Here is a 21,843-nt window from a genome sequence, read left to right on the forward strand (position 1 = left end):
AAATGAATTAGTGCTTGGGAGGTTTAGATCTTTTCGCAGATAAGCTTGCTCTATTAGTTTGAAAATTCATGGTGTATTCAATAGTAAGAAAAAGTGGGTGGGACATGTTGTATGAAGTAATGAAATTTTTGGATATGGCGTACACATGGTAAGAATATACCCAGATCCTTGACATAACGTGGCCTCGACAATGCTCCCTGCATACACACTACTCGGACTCCCTCCAGTCACTATCTGGCCGAGTAGAGGTAGCAAGATTATACACTAGCTGATCCGGAAGCCTCCTAGAGAGTTAACAATAGGTTCAGTCCGGTGTACTAACTAGCGGCCGGCCTGCGAACACCATTTTAGAGCTATACCCTCGAAATGTAAGGAATATTGGATCTCGCCACGACATTCATCATAACCTCAAAAGTCATCAATCATACTGCATGATGGAAGAGATAGGGAAGGGTTGACCGGAACTTAGCTCCAGAGACTAAACGTGTGTTCCACCACTTCAAGCCTCCAATAAGCAAAGTGGTGGTATTTCACCGGTTGATGAGAGTCACTACCACCTAGTACTGCCTGCTAACATAGAGGGGCGGCATTTCTCTATGTGGTGTGGGCGCCACACCTTGACCCCTGCTTATGTTGGTTCACACCTGGGTGGTCATCCACCATGTACTTGTGCATGGAGGTTATACCCAGGATTACTAACAGTCCCACCATCGTGAAGGTGCAAGCAGAGGATTTGGCTGTCACAGACCATCTGGACTTCGCCGAAATTGGGTCCACTTGACTTGAGTGTCACCTGAATATCAGTTGTATCAGCGTTTTAGACTCCCAGGTAGCAAGTACAGCTTGTCTGGCATATCTGAGAGAATGTCTGTGACAACCTCAAGGACTAACTAAGATAGCATGGGTATGTAGAAAGAATGCAAGAGAGATAGATTAGCTAAACAGATATATGAAGAAAAAAATTAATGTTTCTAAGCCCAAACTGATCAAGAGGAAAATGGTTGGTGCAAAACAGTCATTACAAGAAAGGGCCTCCTTTGACTAGAGATAAAAATCTAACCAGGGAATGAAATAGCATCATATATTCAGCTAAAATGAATTGATAAATTTATCTGTATTATTAAAAATGTTAGAGTCATATTATTAAATTTAGTGAGTGTAACAAAATTTAATGCAGCATGCAACTTCTTAAAAGTAATTTTCTTTGTATTTTTATAATCCTGTAGAACACAAATTCTGGCCTTAATGACAGCATCTATAAGGATTTCCAAAACATAACCATGGTGTCAGGACCAAGAATAAATTTTTTAAAGTTTCCTATTTTAAACTATTCCTGGCTCCCCCCCCCCACGAAAAACTGATTAGTGAGGTAAAGGTGTGACACACCTATTTTGCACAGCCTCTATTGGGACTGATTATGTGAAAGATTTGTAAAAAAAATTGAAACCTGACAAAAAAAATTAATTTATATCATGTGGAATCATGTCTTGTCTTAAAACTAACTTACTAGTGTTAGTTTGAATTATCTTCTCAAATCAAAGTGTGCTAATAATAACTGTGCAAAGCTTATAATGTGTAATAGTGTTTTATCTTAAAACTAATTACTGGTAATAGTATTACCAGTAATTACTTTTCAAATCGAAATGAGTATATTAATAATAACCATGCAAGGCCTTATTCTGTTGGCCTGGGAATGCTGGATTATCTCACACTTCTGACTATCCGTGCTGAGTTAACTAAGTTTTTCTTGTAAATAGTTTATATTTCTTTTATAATAATAATAATAATATTGTGATGAATTTATTATTGTTATCTCTTTAAACTACTTAGACTAAATAATTATAGTTTAATCATATTTCTTTTCAGTGGACTATAGGTAAATATGCCCCACGTTTCAATGGATTTCAGCAACATGATTCCCAAGAGTTACTGGCATTTTTGATGGATGGGTTACATGAAGATTTAAATAGGTATTTCTCTTTGTTAATAGGTTTTAAAAATCATTTTAACATATTCTGTATTAATATAAAGGGGAGGAATGAGAAAAGGAAGGTATCCATACTACGTGTGTGTGTCTGTGTGTGCGCACGCACACAGCCACAATCTGTATTTGGTCAGATATTATTATTATTAGCTATATAATACAAGGAAACCTGAGGCTTTTGTCCACCAGCCAAAAAAAATTTGAGTTACACTGAGAGAAAGAGAAAACATGAGTCAGAAGTAGAAGGGAATCACCAAGAAAGAGAAGAATGATGATATCCAGCTCAAGACACTGGATGTGCCAAGCCCGTACTCAATGGATATGAGCCCCTGGGGTTTGCAATTCACCCTAGAGCAACACTACATGTTTTCAGAGGAGTAATTTCATAGTGGGAATTGCAAGGTGAAAAAGGAATTGCAAGATGAAAAAGTCACACAAATTAAATGAACAATCAGAAAAGGTGGTCTACTTCTTCCCACATGGAATATCATCCTTAAATATAGCACATCAATATTTACCTTCCAATGTTAAAGCCAGCTACTTGAATTGCAGTGTGTTATTCTATATACCTAACCCTGTCAGATGCTATAAGTGCCAACGGTTTTGTCATTGCCAAACATTTTGTCAAGGTGATGCAATCTGCCCTCATTTCCTGAGGCTTGTCACAGACTTTCTTTCAGATATGAAAACTAGGTCTACTGATTCTCTCAGGGCTGCTAGCTGAGAGTCAATAGAGGTGAATTTCAGCCAAGTCTGGGTTTTCTGCAACAACTGAATCCTCTGCTCTCACTTTCACAATGGTAGACTCTTAGTAATCCTGTATATATCCTCATATTTAAGATCAGTGATGCAACACCTAGTATACTTTAGGTGAAAGCCCGGGTGCAGACCAACATAAGCTACGGTTAAGTTGTGACTCCACCTGGCACACAGTTATGGCTGACTCTACGTCACCAGGCAATACTAGGTGCAGGACCATCACTTGACTTATTGGTGGTTTGAAGTGGTAAAAACCATGTTTGATCTCCAGAGAAAAACTCTGGTATGAGTTTTGCTTTGGAGCAAAACTCTGGTCTGAGGTTATGATGAGCATCATGGTGAGATCCAATTTTTCTTACATTTTGAGGGTACAACTTTAAAATAGTTCTTGCAGACTAGCCACTAGATAAGCCACTGGATCAAATCTGTTGGTAGCTCTGTAATCTCATTGCCCCTACACTGTCAGCTAATGACCGGAGGGAGTTCGAGCAGTGTGTATGTGGTAGGTACTACGTAAACTAATGTACAACTAAAAGATGTAAACTAATGTACATTTGTACATTAGTTTACATCTTTTTCACATGTAAGAACACAAATGTACGTGATCTCAGTTCCAATCTCAGTGATATTCATTTCCACCTACAATCTGCCAGGCCTCATTTAATTTTTCTGATAGAATCTAAATCATTGGTTTTCTCATATACCACTCATCTCACTTTCTCTGATTATTAACTGTTATTCATTTTGCTTCAAAGAGAGGTATTTGTGCATATGTCTACTCTGCTTTTCCTTGTCAGAGACTTCCTGATGTAGAATCTCCTTCTTTTAATACTTCAACAACACCAAATAGAAGTTAGTTTAGTTCCATGAATCATTTACTCTCTGACTGAAAGTTAACTTTTAAATTCTTCAGCCACTACTACTCACAGGTGCCAAGTTTCTGGATGCTGCAATTTCAGAACTGAATTCTTTCTTGGTAAGAGTACCAAGGTAAGAATAATCTTGTTGCCCTTCTTTGCATCTGTTTCAAAATATCACATCCTTCCTAAAATGAAGCTTCCAGATTTGTGTATGGTACTCAAGGCGACCTAACTATTGCTTTATACAATGGAATAATCCCTTCATTGACCTGCAGGAAAAATTCCTGTATATTATTGACAAACAACCCCACAAGCTGTCCCATCTGTATCCACTGCTCAGAATTTCACAGTGGACTGTACAATTACCTCTATGTTATTTTCATTCTCCACTACCTCGAATGTGGTTCCACCTAGTTGGTATGTTATTCTTTCCAAATGCAGTACCTTGCACTTAACAGTGTTAAAACTTGACTGCTACCAGTAGTACACCTCCTCGATTCCTGTCATTAACCACCCTAATATCATCTGCAAACTTAAGCATTAGACTATATATACTTTCATCAATATCATTAATAAATATTGTGAAATAATGAGGGGTCCACTTTTGAACAACCTCAAATAATTCCACTAATAACATTAGTCTAGGAAGAGTAGTACCCATTAATAACCATTCCCTGTCTTCTACCATTCAACCATCCCTTTATCCATAGCAGTAACTTGCCCGTAATGGAACACTGCTCCCCTTTGTACAGCCACCCTTCATGTTTTTATCTCTGTATTAAAATAAAATCTCTTTATCCCATTCTGTCAAATCTTCTGTTGCCTCCATTGTTCTGCCAACTCTACAAATGACTCAGAATGTTTTGACTTCTTTTCTTTTAAACCCCTCTCTTTCTGATCTAAATTTCCTAACAGTGAATGAATTAATTTTCCAGGTGATTTTAATGTTCACAACTTCAGCTGACTTCTAGTTTCTCAGACTAAGCCATTCATTATAGTGATGCTTTTACAATTGCTAATGACCTTACACATTTAGTCCATTTTGTCTACAAGATCACTATATGCCAAATGCTTGATATTTTCCTTCCTACCATCCCACATTCGTTATCTGAGCTCAAAATATCCACATTAGCATTAGCATTAGTAGAGGCATTTGATGCAAGAAAGCAACCTTATGCAGCATCAGCCAAAAAAAAAAAAAAAAAAAAAAAATCCACTTCACCCCTCTGTTCGTTCAAAATACCTGTCCAGCTGAGCCTTAAACTTATTTAGGCTATCAACCTCCACCACAAGGGATGGGAGTCTGTTCCACCAACCAACCACCCGCTGGCTAAAGGCAAATTTCCGCACGTCAGTCCTATATCTGTCTTTCCTCAATTTGAATTTATGCCCTCTTAGGTGATTTTTCTGAGCTAGAGGAAGAATCCCATCAGCATTGAGCATGCTTAAACCATTCAAGGCTTTATACACCTCTATCAGATCACCTCGCTGGTGCCTAGTCTCCAGACACTGTAATTTGCAAAACTTAAGCCTTTCTTCGTAAGAGCACCCCTTTGTTCCATTCACTAATCTTGTTGCCCTTCTCTGTACTCGTTCCAGCAGCTCTACATCCTTCTTGAAATGAGGCCTCCAGATCTGTATACAGTACACGATAGGAGGGATTATATGTTAAGAGCCTTGTGGATTAACTCGAGACTTGAAGGAATCTGCAAGGCTTTAGGGGGTAAATTTCTATCAGCATGGCCCACACTTGTAGGTAGAAGGAATTTGTTTTGTAGAGACGGGATACACTTAAACAAAGGTGGTGCAAAAGTTTTTGCCAGTATTATTGAGGATACCTTAAAGGCTCAGGGAAACTGCTAGTTAGGGGGGATGTGGGTAATACTGACACGCGTTTATCTGATAATATTGGTCAATGTAACTCTTGCACATACCTTAAGAGTTCTTATCTGTTACCCCAACTGGACGTATTATCTAGATGTTCTGGGGGCAAAGACGTTTCACGTGAGCAGGTAGCTAATATCAGGGAAGAGAGACTAAAAAACTTCAAGGGTTGTGTTAGGGTTGTTAAATATACAAGAACAGTAAATCTTAATTGTTTATACAGTAACGTTAGAAGTGTCGTCAATAAAATGAGCGAATTCGAACTGCTGGTTAAAACAAGTAACGCGGACATAATAGGGCTTACGGAGACGTGGTGCCACCCGGAAATTGGGGATGATGAGTTTCAGTACGGCTTGTATAATGTATTTAGGAAGGATAGAGTAGATAGAAGGGGTGGTGGGGTAATGCTTCTTATCAGAAGCAGCCTGAGTGCGACGATAGCTTTTCCAGATTCAGACATTTCACATGCTAGTATAGAGTCTGTATGGTGTGAGATAGTTGGAAACAAAGGTACAATGCGAGTAGGCGTAATCTACAGACCAGGTGATTGTGAAGACTATGACAAAAGCCTCTACATGCAAATGGAATGGGCAAGTAAGCGTCAATGCCTTATTATGGGTGATTTCAATTTGCCTCTAATTGATTGGAGTAAATGGGAAGGAAACTCGACATGGGGAACAAAATTTTTAAATCAACTAGATGACTGTTATTTGTATCAACATGTCAGGGAAAGTACTAGAGAAAAGAATATCCTAGACCTCATCATCACACATGAATCAGATGACATAACAGGGCTGACAGTAGAGGAACCAGTAGCAGGAAGTGATCACGGAGTTCTACGGTGGATGATGACGAGAGAGGTAGCAGAAGTAAAAGGCAAAGGAATGGGTTTTAATTTCAGAAAAGGAAATTACGATGCCTTAAGGTACTACATGGCCTCTATTAACTGGGTAGATATCGCGCAGAGAATGAATACAATTGAACTGTGGTACGCTTTTAAAACATTAATCATAGATGCCTTGAATGCGTATATACCATTAAAAAAATACTCCACGAGAAGGGTTCCAAGTTGGATGAATAGTGAAGTTGCCACATTACTTGAGCAGAAAAAGGTGGCATGGAAACGTTACAGAGCAATAAAAAGTACTGAAGCCTATAACAGCTACAAGGTGATGTGTAATAGAGCCACAGAAAAGGTTCGACAGGCAAAGGCAGTTTATGAGAAATCACTAGCAAACAGAGCAAAGAGGGGGGATAAAGAATTCTTCACATATATAAATGCCAAGAAGAGCAGGACAAACCAGATCGGACCTTTACGTAAGGGAAAGGGGATAGTAATAAATACACCAGCTGCCGTTGCAGATGAACTCAACAGTTATTTTGCATCGATATTTACAAATGAAAAGCCTTTTGTGGCAATGGGAAATTGTGGGAGCGAAGTTAAAAAATATGTAATTAATGATATTGAAATTTCGCAAGATTATTTAATGAAAAAACTTTCAAGCCTACAGACTAGTAAGGCTCCTGGAGTTGATGGAATATACCCTATAATCTTGAGAGAGGCGGCAAGCGAGTGCATTGAACCACTGAGGCTGGTTATGCGAGCATCACTAGACTCTGGGGAGATTCCCTTGGATTGGAAAAGTGCAAATGTATCTCCCATACATAAGGGTGGCTCTAAAAGTGAAGTGGGAAATTATCGACCTGTCAGTCTGACTTCAGTAGTAGGGAAAATCATGGAGGCATTGATCAAGGGTGGAATTCAGGATCATTTGGATAGAATTGAAATTCTCAAGGATACTCAGCATGGTTTTGTAAAGGGAAAATCATGTTTAACAAATCTGGTTCGCTATTTCGAAAGGGTCACTCACGAGCTGGATTTAGGAAATAATTTCGACATTGTTTATTTAGATTTCAGCAAAGCTTTTGACTCAGTCCCACATGAGCGGTTGCTTTATAAGCTGGAACAGGTTGGAATCACTGGGAAAATCCTTAGATGGATAGAAGGATGGCTTCAGGGCAGGAGGCAGAGGGTTGTGATAAATGGCTATTCCTCAGATTGGGTTGATGTAAGAAGTGGGGTTCCCCAAGGATCAGTATTAGGACCACTGTTGTTTTTAATTTTCATAAACGACATTGATGAAGGGATAGAGGGCGTGATGTCTAAATTTGCAGATGATGTTAAAATTGGTAGAGTAGTTAATGATCACTGTCAAGCTGAGCTTCTTCAGAGAGACCTAGATAGACTTCAAGAATGGTCAGAAAAATGGCAGCTGTGCTTTAATCCAACAAAGTGTAAGGTATTACACCTGGGAAACAGTAATCCCAAAATAACTTATTCACTTGGTGGAGTTCAACTAAACCCAGTACTGGAGGAAAGGGACTTGGGTGTTACGATACGGTCAGACATGAAATTCTCTGAGCATTGTAAACAGGTTGCAAGGAAGGCCCATGGTGTCCTATCGATGATCTATCGAACTTTTGCAAGTAGAGATAGGGACGTGATAATCCCATTATATAAGGCCTATGTTAGACCACACTTGGAATACTGTGTTCAAGTATGGAGACCGCACCTAAAGAAAGACATCGAGCTTCTTGAAAGGGTGCAAAGAAGGGTAACTCGCCTGGTGAGATCGGCAAAAGGGCGTCCTTATGAAGAAAGACTTCGAATATGTGGGTTGAAGAGTTTGGAAACTAGACACCTTAGAGGAGATTTGATTGAGGTGTTTAAGGCTCTGAGAGGCATCAGTAAAATGAATGAGGACAAAATTTTCAAGATTATAAATGATGCTAGAACTAGGGGACATAAATTCAAGTTACGCGGGGAAATGTTTAGATTGGACTGCAGGAAGTTTTATTTTAGCCAGCGAGTTATAAATTACTGGAATAAGTTGCCTTCATGGGTGGTGGAGGCCGACAGTTTGGGGAAATTCAAAGGTCATCTGGATAGTACTTTCGGGTAAGGGAAGCGCATAGGATGATAGGATTAATTTCCTTTTTATTTAATTTTTAATTTCATTTTATTATTTTTATTTATTTATTAATTATTATTATTTATTTATTTAATTTTTGTTTTTATCATTGTTTTGTTCGGATTTTTTTTTTTTTTTTTTTTTTTTTTTTGGCTGGTGCAGCATAAGCCATAGGCTTTCTTGCACCATACGGCCGTTACTAATACTAATAATACTAAATACTAATAGTACTCTAGGTGTGGCCTGACCATTTCCTTATACAATGGAATAATCACCTCCTTATCCCTGCTGGAAAAATTCCTGTATATCATTGACAATACTCCATGAGCTACTCTTGCAGCCTGTCTGCACTGCTCAGAGAACTTCATATCTGCCTGCACAACCACCCCCAAGTCCCTTTCATTCTCTACCACTGTCAGTGTAGTACCACAGAGTTGATACGTTGCTGTGGGGTTGCTGTTTCCCATGTGTAGTACTTTACATTTGTCGATGTTAAACTTCATTTGCCACCTCTCAGCCCATCTACTCAACCTTTCCAGATCCTGTTGCAGCAGCATAGTGTCAGTAGTGTCCTTGACAACCCTGCCAACCTTTGTATCATCTGCAAACTTGGACATTAAGCTTGATATACCATCATCAATATCATTTATAAATACAGAAAACAATAATGGACCCAACACTGAGCCCTGAAGGACTCCACTAATAACATTAGACCACGATGAGCAGTGTCCATTGATTACCACTCTCTGTCTTCTCCCCCTCAACCACCCCTTTATCCATAGCAGCAATTTGCCTCCAATGTCACACTGCTCCAATTTGTGTAGCAATCTTCCATGTGCAACAGTATCAAAAGTCTTTCTAAGATCCAAGTATATAATATCAAAGTTATTCCCTGCATCCAGTTCTTTTGTGACTGCATCATAGTATCCAATCAAGTTGGTCAGGCAAAACTTCCCCTTAACAAAACCATGCTGTGTCTGAGCTATAACTGAAGTCTTGTCTAAATGATCCTGCAGTGCTTCTTTAACCAGTGCCTCCATTAATTTTCCTGGAACAGAAGTTAAGCTCACAGGTCTATAATTACTTTTGTCAGCCTTTGATCCTCCTTTGTGAATTGGGGTCACATTTGCACATTTCCAGTCTATGGGTACCTCCCCTGAGTCCAAGGAAGCTCTCATAATTATGGCTAAGGGTTTGCTTACTTCCTTTGCAGCCTCCTTTAATATAACTGGACAGATCCCATCCACCCCGGGTGCCTTTCTTGTGTTTATCTTCAACAGTTTCTCCTCCACTTTACTCCCAGTTATTTCAAGATTCTGTAGCTTACTGCTAGAGTTGAATACACCTCTGGCATTCCCCTCGCTGAATAACTCCTCATGTGTGAATGTCGATGCAAAATAATGCATGAAGAATCACTGCTGATAATCAAATCAAGAGTATTCCTCCCTCTAGTTGCCTCCCGAACATGCTGATGTAGAAAACAATCATCCAATAAATCCACAAAAGCCCTGCTAGTGTGTGAGTAACCAGCCCCCAAATTCCAGTCAATATCTAGGAAATTAAAATCTCCCATTATAAGACTCTCTGATTTACTGGCCCACTCAAAGAATACAGTAAATATTAGTAATCTTCCAGGTAACTGAGATCACAACTTGGTTGTGTTTTCTTCACAAGTGGAGCCTGTGACTCCTGTCTTTTCTCAGCCTTTTCCATTACATGAATGGCAAAATGACATGAGGTACGTGATTTCTTTTCCTCTTTTTCTTAGGATTATTGCTTTAAACCTTCAAGTAATAATAATTGCTCAGATAGTGTCAGTGAAATTATTCTTGTAGGGATGAATTCCTTTATTATTCCTAAAGAAGTAATAAAAAGAGAACCTTGGTTTTCCAGTAAATGTGCTAAAGCTGTTCAAGATAAAAATTTAACATATCACAGTTGGCTTGTAACCAGATCTCCAGCTTCATTTTCTGCCCACACTAATGGTCCCAATAGTGGTAAAACAATTATTAATCAATCCAGGTTTGGATTTAAACAGGCAAAGAGTAGAAAACGTTCTTGTCCAAATGGTAGTGAAGGCTTGACTTAACCCAGTAGCCAAAGCTGTTGGCTTCAACTTCTCTCTGTATATACTTCCCATCTGTTATTACCAGATAGTTCTACCATCGCCATTTAAAGTTAAAGCTGACATGTTGGCTTGTGCTTTTTTCCTAACTACTGCATCAATGATCTTGGTAAATGATCTCCTGCCATATCAAACGTGTTACTACTCATAAATCTCATCATACTGATGAAGGAAATCAGTTCTCTTGATATCAATATCTATTTCAGATTAAAGAATCAACCTAAAAAAAAATTAATTACTAGCATAGAAATAAAGAGTATAGGTATGTACTGGTCACTAAGTTACAGGACATTGAAATAAATATAGCTAAAGGTGCAAAGACTCCATATCCCTTTCTGGAAATATAGTATATAGTATATCATAATTAGCCTGTGTCCAAATCTCCAGCTTCATTTTCTGCCTATACTGAAACCAGTAACAGTTGTAAAACATTTACAACTGTTACTAGTTGAGCAGACTAAGAGTAAAAAACTTCCCAAAAGACTCAAAACCTGTACTTAATAACAAGTCCAGAATCATTTCATTTCTGTCCACTGAATTTTAAAAATAAACATTTAAGAGAAATCAGTAACACAAAAAAAGGGAAGAAAATCATAAATAAAATAACCGATAATATTTTGATGTTCTAAAAAATATATAATAATACACTACACAAAGGTTTACTTTAGTATTAATAGGGGAAATGATGCAAGAAAGCAAGCTTATGCAGCATCAGCAAAAAAAAAAAACACAAAATAATTTAAAAAATAAATAAAAAACATCTCCCACATCACTTTTCCATCCCCTCAAACAATCTGTTTAGTTTTTCCATAAAGTTTTCAAACTACCACCATTCAAAACAATAAATGGAATTTTTTCCCAAAAATCAACTACCCTCGTATTCAAATTCTGCATCCCTTATGTATGAGAGACACCATGTCTCCAATATCCCTCAGTATTTGCATTTGATGATTTATTCAGTACTTTAAATTCATCAAATTTATTTATTGTGCTCCTAGCCTTAGTGTACATACAGGTATACACTTGTTCTTACTCTTAGTTACTCTAATACAGCCCATGTATTTGCTTATTCCGTTAGGACCCACACCGGTGCTTGAAATCCCTAAACTATGAATTCCAGACTGCTGCATGTTCCAACAGAAGCAGTGCAATTCCTCTTGTTTGGAGTTTTCATAAAAAAAAAAAAAAAAAACCACTTAATAATAATTTTTGTTATTACACTATGTCGCTTATAAAAACGTAGTATGGAAATATTTTATTATAAAAATTCAGAAATAGTATATGATTTCAGAGAATATAGGCTTAGTGGTTCGCTTTAAAAATATTATGTTGAAAGGGGTTTGCTAAAAGAATTTTACATTGAGAGGGGTTCGCGAGTCGAAAAAGGTTTAGAACCGCTGCTCTAGTGGGTACATTGTTTAAAAAAAATAAATAAACGCATAGGTGCATAGTTCATTTTAAAACCATTTACACTTTTTTTGGATAAAAAAGGAAGTATATGAAAATGATGCACTGCACTTTTAAATTTTATTCTCTATTCTGACACTGTATTGGATATTAAAAACAAATAATATCTTTAGTAACAGCAGCCTTGTTATCAGCGGGGAAAAAGTGTCTCCCCCACGTCAAAAGCTCTGTGAAAAATCAACACAGGGAGCGAAGCACACTTTGTAGACAAACACAAGAACCATAAAGAATTGTTTACAGCTACATTTAAAAAATAATTAACAGTGAAGATCAAAAGTGATTATCATACTTGAAGAATACTACAATTCACTAATATAATTCTAGCAGATATTTTATTTTTATTTTTTGGTTTTTCTTTTTGGGTACAAACTACACAGTGTCCATAATGGAATAAAAGGAACTGCAGCTCCTGTTAGCCCTTAGTAGACCAACACTATAATTCACTGTAATCATAAAATTGAATGGAATCTTAATGGACTACTAAACAGCAGTCACTATTCAAATTAAACCACACTTAAGATTGAAATAAATTATTTTTAGAAGCATATTGCAGCTTGTTGAGATGACCTTTTGTCAGCTGTTGGTACTTTTGAAGGTTGCTTAATCTGTGAAATAAAATAGAAAAGGATAACAAATGGAATGTAGGATACAATTATCTTTGGCTGATACCCCATAAGGATGCACAAGGCACCAATGTCCAAAGAAAAACAAAGTAGATGACATTTACATGTCACAGGACCAGACTGAAAATCTGTGACCCTGTGCTATGTAAACTACAATTGTATGAAGTACTTATGACAGAGACTGAAGAACCACAGAAGATTATATTTCCCAACAAGCTTGCCTTTGGAATAAATACACCTTGGCAGACAGGATGATTTATGAATAGATTGTAGTTTGAATAAAGCCCCAGCCTTTCATTCCAGTCCTATGGTGACTTTAGAGCATGTTCTCCCCCAAGCCTTTTGAAGGGAAGCTACATATTCAGAGTAAGAGATGGCATCAGATCCAAAAATTTCTCATATTTTAAAATATCTGTTTTATTACATAGTCAACTATACATTACATACTTTATCTATATATAATATCGGTGTAGATACTCCATAGTTTACCCATAAATTAAACTACTTACATAGCATGAAAGGCATCATTTTTAATTGTATCTCATATTGTGGCTACCTTCACAATGAGATACCAGATATTGCATTACTTTGAATAAGTAATGCTTCTCTAGTAGAGAAGACTAATGTTATTTATTTTCAGTGGATACCACCACCCAGACATCACCATTTCAAAGCTGTTAACCTATCATTGGTGGGTGGGCAGGTACCCAGATAATGCAAACATGCCATCACAGTTGAGAAGTGGTTCCACAATACGAGAGATGCCAAATGGTGTACAGAATGATACAATATTTGAAGATTAAATGCACAAGGCATAATATGATATCGGTTTAAATGATAGGCCAACAATAGGTTTAAATGATAGGCCAACAGCTTTGAAATGGTGCCATCCAGGTGGTGGTATCCACTGAGAATAAATAACATTAGTCTACTCTGCTAGGGAAGCGTTACTTATTCGAAATAGTGCAATATCTGGTATCTCATTGTGAAGGTAGCCACAATATGAGATACAATTTAAAATAATGCCTTTCACACTACGTAAGTAGCTTAATTTATGGGTAAACTATGGTGTATCTACACCGATATTATATAGTTAATTTAAACCCATATTATATTATTCCTTGTGCATTTAATCTTCAAATACATACATTATACCTAATTGTAAACAACATAAATAGATTTAAATAAACTTTTCAGTAATAATAATAACACTAGCCAACACGATTTTTACCTCCAAGAACTTAAATTCCTTTTTTTAACCAATTTTTATGTTCATGAACTTTTGTTTCAAAAATCACCATGTAGTTTCACATCATGTCACAATTATTAAATATAGAGGGAGTTACGTTTTACCAAAATATGCCAATTTCACATAATCTAGCCAGTAATGTATGACATTCTGATTTATTTTAGGAGATATAAGCTAATTATCTTAATTTTAGCAGTCAATTCTGGCCTGTTTTCTTGCAATAAACATAATCAGACTTCTGCCTGTGGTTCTTAGGTTAAATTTCCAATGCAACAATTTACAATTTGAAGAGGGCACACTTAGCATTTTGGTGAGGATTTTTATAGTCTGTGCCAAGGTTTTCCAAGTATTAACTGATCATGACATGTTCTTAGGGTTGTAAACCTATCCTCCAAACAGTATTGGAGAAGATAACAGTGATTGAGTTCAAGTTGAGGGTTCCCCAGAAGCCTCCACTTCACAAGATGTTGACTACCGGCCAGTAAGTTCAGGTAATGAGGTGTTTAATGAAACAAAATGAGTTGAATGATTTGGTTTGAGACTTAAATTTGTCGAAAGAACAAGCTGAACTGTTAAGTTCTAGGTTACAGCAGTGGAATATACTCTCAGCAGGAACAAAGATTTCAATGTTTCAAAAAAAGACATGAAAAGTTTTCGAAATATTTTTCTACAGAGGACAGTGTGTGTTTTTGCAAAGACATTATTAAAGCGAGGGTGCGTAGCATGCATTCCTTGAGTGGACCTGGGTTCAAGCTCGTGACTACTGAATACGATAAATATTTGTATTGACGATTTATTGTAAACTCTACTGACTTGGTTGTCGTGCTGGAGTATAAACAGAAAATTTATTTTAGAGGCTGCCATAGCCTAGTCAGGCATGGGTGCATAAGTACACGTGCCTTGAGTGACCGGGGTTCAAGCCCATGACTGCTGAATATGGTGCTGTTTCTTGTATTCTGTCTATCTTGTGAACTCCTCTGACCATTTGGTTGTCCCAGAGTATAAACAGAAAATTTATTTATTTTATTTATGTCTAAGGTTCTACATGCTATAAAATACCAAGATTATGGTTGGAACATATGCAGTGATCTTAAGGTTATTGGCCCCGGGTGCCAAGTGTTTCTGTGGTCAAGCAATTCTTGTGCTTTTATACAGTGTCTTTTTCCCCAGCAACTGAGTTTTCCTTTGTTTTCTCTCGCACTTATTAAAATTTTCTGTTAAGTAGCTCTAATTTCTTAAAAGAAATAAGAAGAGAGCCCAGAAGAAGGAAAGCACTTTTTTCTTTAATTTAGCCACTTTACTAACTGTACTAACTTCTACGCTTGGCCACAAAGCGGCACTGCTCCTGCCTCCCCGTGCCGGGGCCGGTAACATAGGTGGTAAAGAAAACCCCCCAGGGCCAAAAGGAGCCACCTTGGATAAAAATAATTTTCCAAACTCAGTGCCTTCGAGCTCAAGAGCAGAACTTTCTAACTTTGACCACGACTCAAGTCAACCTAAGAGACTACAAAGAGAAGCAGAGTGTCATGACGATGCACCAAACTTCCTGCTGATTCATTCCCTATCCGTCCAACCTGTGGGTAAGCTATCACCATTCTTAATTCAGAAAATCTTGGAGTCTATTGCTGGATCACCAAAAATGGTTAAAAGACTGCAATCTGGAGACCTTCTAATTGAAATGGCCACCTCAAAACTTTCTGAGCAGCTGTTAAAAACAACATTTGGTGGGTTGACGGTATCAATTACTTCCCACAAAACACTAAATTCATGAAAAGGTGTCATCAGTGAGTGGGACCTAATTACAGTCTCTGAAGACGGCTACTCTAAGAACTGAGCAGTCAAAAAGTAATAAATGTGAAATGGATCATGAAGAAAAAGGATGGAAATCTCACTCCAACTAGATCCATTATTCTGACATTTAGCACTCCACACCACTTACCATCCTCAATTAAAGCTGGTTATTTAAACTGTCAGATTCGCATTTACATTCCGAATCCTGTGTGGTGCTTTAAATGTTAGAAATATGGTCATTCCCAGCAGGCTTGTCGAGGGGAAGCCATATGTCCCCTCTGCGGACCTAAAGAGCACACTCAAGCAGATTGCTTAGTCAAAACCTCCATTTGTCCAAACTGCAAAGGAAGCCATACAGCCTTTTCCAAAACTTGTGAGCTATGGATAACAAGAAAGAAAATAGAAAATAAAGTGACATTTCCTGAGGCACATAGACAAGTTATGTTGACTATGCCTAGTAGTCATTCCTATGCAGCTCACACATGAAACTTTGTTTCTACTGCATCTCAAACAGATGTATCAGTTCCATCTAACACCTCTCTAGCAAATTGGTTTAAATCTACACTTTCAATCTCTAAAAAAAGATAATCCTACAAAAAAAACTAGCAAAGCCACAAATACTCCAGTCAGCTTCCCTACTCATACCCGATCAGTCCAAGTTGAAAAAGAACAATTAAAATCTGACTCAGTCTCCAAAAAAAGGAATCTCGTACCAACAGTATGGATGTAGATGAGCTGCTAGGTAACAAGAAGCCCATTCTAGAACTCCATGCAGATGATACCATGGATATTCGATGCCCCACATTCCCAAAAAAAGGCCGGAAAAAATGTCCCATGAACAAAAAACAGTCAGATGAATCATCCTCAGCTAAATCTAAATAATGCATAATATCATACAGTGGAACTGCAGAGGACTAAGCAGCCATTCTGATCGTGATGACTTAAGGGATTTACTAGCCCAATTCAATCCCATAGGTGCATGGAAACATACTTGTCCCATAGGAAACATTCTTCTCACCCCCAGGTTTCACCAAAATTCTCAAATTATGTGATATGCAGACGAGATAGGAGTTCAAACTCTCGTACCCATGGCAGAGTAGTTATTCTTGTTAACTCTGATATTCTATCTAGGCCGAACCAATTGAGAACCAATCTAGAAGCTGTGGCAGCACGTATTGTGCTTGGTATTTCAGTTACCATTGTTTCCATCTATATTTCACCATCTCTATCACTTCTGAATTCAGAACTTGACAACCTGATTTCACAACTTCCAACCCCAATTTGTCTTTTTGGTGATTTTTTTAATGGACACCATTCACTGAGGGGGGGGGGGGGTTGTGACAATGGATTGAAGAGACAAAATTATGGAGGAATTCATGAATAATAATGATCTTAATTTATTAAATTCTGGATCTCCTACCAACAGGATCTGCTTCTACAATAGACTTGACAATTTGTTCACCATCCATCTTTCCAATCATGGCATAGCCGGTATTAAGCAATCCCTTGCAATTGGTTATCACGAAACACAGTGGCAACCCCCAAGGCAGAATGCGCTGTTCCCACAGGAACTAGTAGTTGTTGGTGACTCTTGTCAAGTGAACGGGAAACATGCTTTGTAAAAAGGATAGGTGGAACAGGACCAGGGTATGTCTGCCAGGGGCAAAGGTTGATGACATTGTAGAGTGGATATCATCTTGTAAGGGCACAAAAGGTGATATAGTTGTCACGTTGGCACTAATGATATTAAGAGTAGGAGACCGGCAGAATTACTTAACAAGTACAGGTCACTGTTGAACAAAGGCCATGAATTAGGTTTGAATTTGAAAGTTTCTGCAATTCTGCCCAGACACGATAGAAGGGAGTATATGATGAGAGCCTTGTCAATCAATTCGGCCCTGGAAAGATTGTGCAAGGCTCAAGTGATAGAATTTTTTTCAGCCTGGTCTGTACTTGTTAACAGAAGAGACTGCTTCTACAGGGATGGAATACACTTAAATAGAAAGGGTGCAAGAATATTTGTTGATGCTATCGAGGCAGTGTTAGGTGGGTCAGAAAACTGATAGCTTGGGGGAATACAAGGACTAATAGATTAACAGTAGCTGTAGGCAGAGGTGAAGGTGATTCTTGCACAACTTCTATTAGAATAAGTAGCGACCTGGAGCGAGGGGTGTTGTGGGTTTCAGGGACGGATGGCAGTCATCCTGAAATAGGTGGGTATATGGGATGTGTTAGTGTAACTAGGAATAGGAATAGGAGCATGTATACCAATGCTAGAATTATAGTAAATAAATTTGATGAATTTGAAGTGTTGGTCAAGTCATCAAAGGCGGATATTTTTGGGATAGCAGAGACGTGGTGTCACATAGATATAAGGAATGCTGAACTGGAATTTGGGGAGTACAATGTGTACAGAAAGGATAGACAGGATAGAAAGGGAGGAGGTGTTATGCTGTTAATTCAGAAGAACATAACATCAAAAGAAGTGCATCCAGTTGATATAGATGAACAGTGCACTTTTGAGTCGGTTTGGTGTGACATAAGCACTGGGAAAGCAAAAATAAGAGTAGGAGTGTGTTATAGGCCTAGTGACTCAAATGAGTACAATGAACAATTGTACAGAGAAATGAGTGGGCTAGTAAATCGGAATGTCTTATAATGGGGGATTTTAACTTCCCAGATATTGACTGGAACTTGTGGGTTGGTCACTCACACACTAGTCAGACTTTTGTGGATTTATTGGATGATTGTTTTCTGCAGCAGCATGTTCGAGAGGCAACCAGAGAGAGTAATACTCTTGATCTGGTTATCAGCAGTGATCATTCGTGTATTAAGAATTTGCAGATAAAGGAACCACTGGGTGGCAGTGATCACAGTGTACTGATGTGGGATTTACTTAAAGATTTAATTACCATCAGGGGTAAAGGAAAGGGTTTTTGCTTCCGTAAGGGTGAGTACAGTGGTCTCCGACAGTTTTTAAATTCTGTACAGTCGGATCAACTGACGATGTTACCAACAGTAATTTCTAAGTGGGAAGCATTCAAGGAATTAATCGTGGAAGCTACTAAAAGTTTCATACCTATTAAGAAATATTATTCAAGGTTTAGGCCAAAATGGTTATCTAATAAACTAATGAGACTCGTAACAGAGAAGAAAAATTCGTGGGATGCATATAAATTATCAAGCAACTCAGAAGCCTATGGGAGATATAAGCTACTCTGTAATCAGGTCACAAAGGAGGTTAGGCAGGCGAAGGCAGATTACGAGATATCCTTGGCAAAAGATGCTAAGAAAAACAGCAAGGATTTCTTTACTTATATAAACTCTAAAAGGAAGGGGATGAATCTGATTGGTCCACTTGACATCGATGGTTCGACTGTTGATGATCCTGCTCAGATAGCAAACAAACTGAATGAGTATTTTGCATCTACAATCACACATGAGGAATTATTAAGGTTTGAAAATGGCAGAAGGTTATCAAATTGTACCAGGATACTACTAAAAGTTAATAACTGAGAGCAATGTGGAGGAGAAATTGTTGAAGTTAAACATAAGAAAGGCACCTGGGGTGGATGGGATCTATCCAGTTATATTAAAGGAGATGGCAATGCAACTAAGCAAACCCTTAGCCATAATTATGAGAGCATCATTGGACTCAGGGGAGGTTCCCACGGACTGGAGATGTGCAAATGTGTCCCCAATTCACAAAGGGGGATCAAAGGGTGACACGAGTAATTACAGAAAGGATAGACAGGATAGAAAGGGAGGAGGTGTTATGCTGTTAATTCAGAAGAACATAACATCAAAAGAAGTGCATCCAGTTGATATAGATGAACAGTGCACTTTTGAGTCGGTTTTATTTTACCCGGAACAGAAGTTAAACCAGTTGGTTTAACTTCTGTTCCGGGTAAAATAATGGAGTCACTGGTTAAAGATGCATTGCAGGATCAACTAAACAAGACTGCAGCAATAATTCAGACACAGCATGGGTTTATTAAAGGAAAGTCTTGTCTGACAAATTTGATAGGATATTATGATGTGGTTAAAAAGGAACTGGATGCAAAAAATAATTTTGATATATATTTGGATTTCAGGAAAACTTTTGACACTGTTACGCATGGAAGACTATTGTACAAATTGGAGCAGAATGGTATTAAGGATAAGTTGCTACAATGGATAAAAGGATGGTTAAGTGGGAGAAGAAAGAGGGTGGTAATCAATGGGTGCTGTTCTTCGTGGACTAATGTTATTAGTGGAGTCCCACAGGGTTCGGTGTTTGGTCCACTGTTGTTTTGTATATTTATCAATGATATTGATGAAGGTATATCAGGCTTAATGTCGAAGTTTGCAGATAATACAAACGTTGGTAGGGTTGTTAATGACAGTAATGGCAGTGTGCTACTGCAACAGGATCTAGATAATTTGGGCAAATGGGCTAAGAAGTGGCAAATGAAGTTTAACCTTGACAAATGCAAAGTACTGCATATGGGTAGAAGTAACCCCAGAGAAACGTACCAACTGTGTGGTACTACACTTAAGGTGGTAGAAAATGAAAAAGACCTGGCAGTAATTGTGCAGTCAGATATGAAGTTTTCTGAGCAATGCAGACAGGCTGCCAGGGCAGGTCATGGGGTTTTGTCAATGATATATAGGAATTTTGCTAGCAGGGAGAAGGAGGTGATTGTCCCTCTGTATAAGGCAATGGTCAGGCCATGCCTTGAGTACCGCGTACAGGTCTGGAGGCCTCATTTTAGGAAGGATGTAGATTTACTTGAGCGTGTACAGAGAAGGACAACAAGATTGGTGAGGGGAATGAAGGGATCCTCTTACCAAGAAAGGTTTAAGTTCTGCAAATTGCAGTAGGTGGAGACTAGGCACTTGCGTGGTGATCTGATTGAGGTGTATAAGGCCTTGAATGGGTTGAGTACGCTGAATTCTGATGGGATCCTTCCACTTGTTCAGATTACGAACCTAAGGGGGCATAAATTCAAATTAAGAAAGGACAGATGTAGAATAGATGTGCGGAAATTTGCCTTTGCAAATTTCCGCACATCTATTAACCAGCCAGCGGGTGGTTAATTGCTGGAACAAACTTCCATCTGTCGTTGTGGAAGTTGATAGGTTGAATAAATTTAAGGAGGAACCGGACAGGCATTTGGAGGGAATGGTGTGTTTTTTTTTGTTTTTTTTTTTGGCTGATGCTGCATAAGCCCCTACACTTTCTTTCTTGCATCACACGCGACTACTACTACAGTGATCACTTTCCAGTTATTTTTAGCTCACTACAAACAGGGGTAACTCCAAATCCTGTTCAACGATCCAGTTGGCAGTTTAAAAAGGCAAACTGGGGTGGCTATTCTGCCCAAATACTCTTAGACAAATTTTATGTTCAAAGACAACATATTGATGAAGTAAATACTTAAATAACCAACCAGATTCTGACTGCAGCTAATGCTTACATTCCAAAATTCATGCATTATAGCAAACACAGAAATCACTGGTAGAATACAGATTGTTTAATTGCCAAGCAGGGGAAAAACCGTGCTTGGAATAATTTCTGCAAGTGTCCGACCACTAGTAACCTAATTGCTTATAAAAGACCCAAAGCAAAAGCTATACAAATCAGGCAGAAAGTGAAATGGGATTCATGGATTGCTTTTGCCTCAACCATCACCAAAGACATGGATACTTGGGTTATCTGGAAAATAATACAGGTGCTAAATGGAAAATTCATTCAAGTGCCCTCTCCAATACTTCATTGGAAAGGGAAAAACCTATCTATAGCTGAAGAAGTTGCTAATGCACTAGCAGAATCATTTGCTAAAATCTCTGCTTCTGCCTCCTATGCATCCATCTTCTAGAACATAAAGCAAGTGCAGAATGGTATAAAATCGACTTCTCCGTGCACCGCTCATTCCCATACAACCAACTCTTTACATTAATAGAACTTCAAGAATCATCAAACAGATCTTCCAGTAGTGTAGGGTCCAGATGGTGTTCATTATGTTATGCTAAAGAATTTACTTGAAGAAGACTTGAGATCCCTGTTAATTTTTTATAATCAGATCTTTTCTGAAAATACCTTTCCTTCTTCCTGGTGCCATTCATCTGTAATCGCCTTACCAAAAC

General features: G+C 38.1%; 1 protein-coding gene across 1 annotated transcript in view; it reads left to right on the top strand.

Annotated features, from left to right (window-relative positions):
- Window positions 1-21,843, top strand: part of Usp32 (Ubiquitin specific protease 32) — an 837,997-nt gene that overhangs the window by 527,391 nt on the left and 288,763 nt on the right. Inside the window, exon 22 of the mRNA XM_090368859.1 lies at window positions 1,867-1,970. Within this exon, the coding sequence (XP_090224985.1) occupies window positions 1,867-1,970 (104 nt within the window). The remainder of the gene's footprint in view (window positions 1-1,866; window positions 1,971-21,843) is intronic.

The sequence above is a fragment of the Mastigoproctus giganteus genome, chromosome 1 (assembly GCF_048544385.1).
Source record: "Mastigoproctus giganteus isolate SK-2022 chromosome 1, ASM4854438v1, whole genome shotgun sequence".
Lineage (NCBI taxonomy): Eukaryota > Metazoa > Arthropoda > Arachnida > Uropygi > Thelyphonidae > Mastigoproctus > Mastigoproctus giganteus.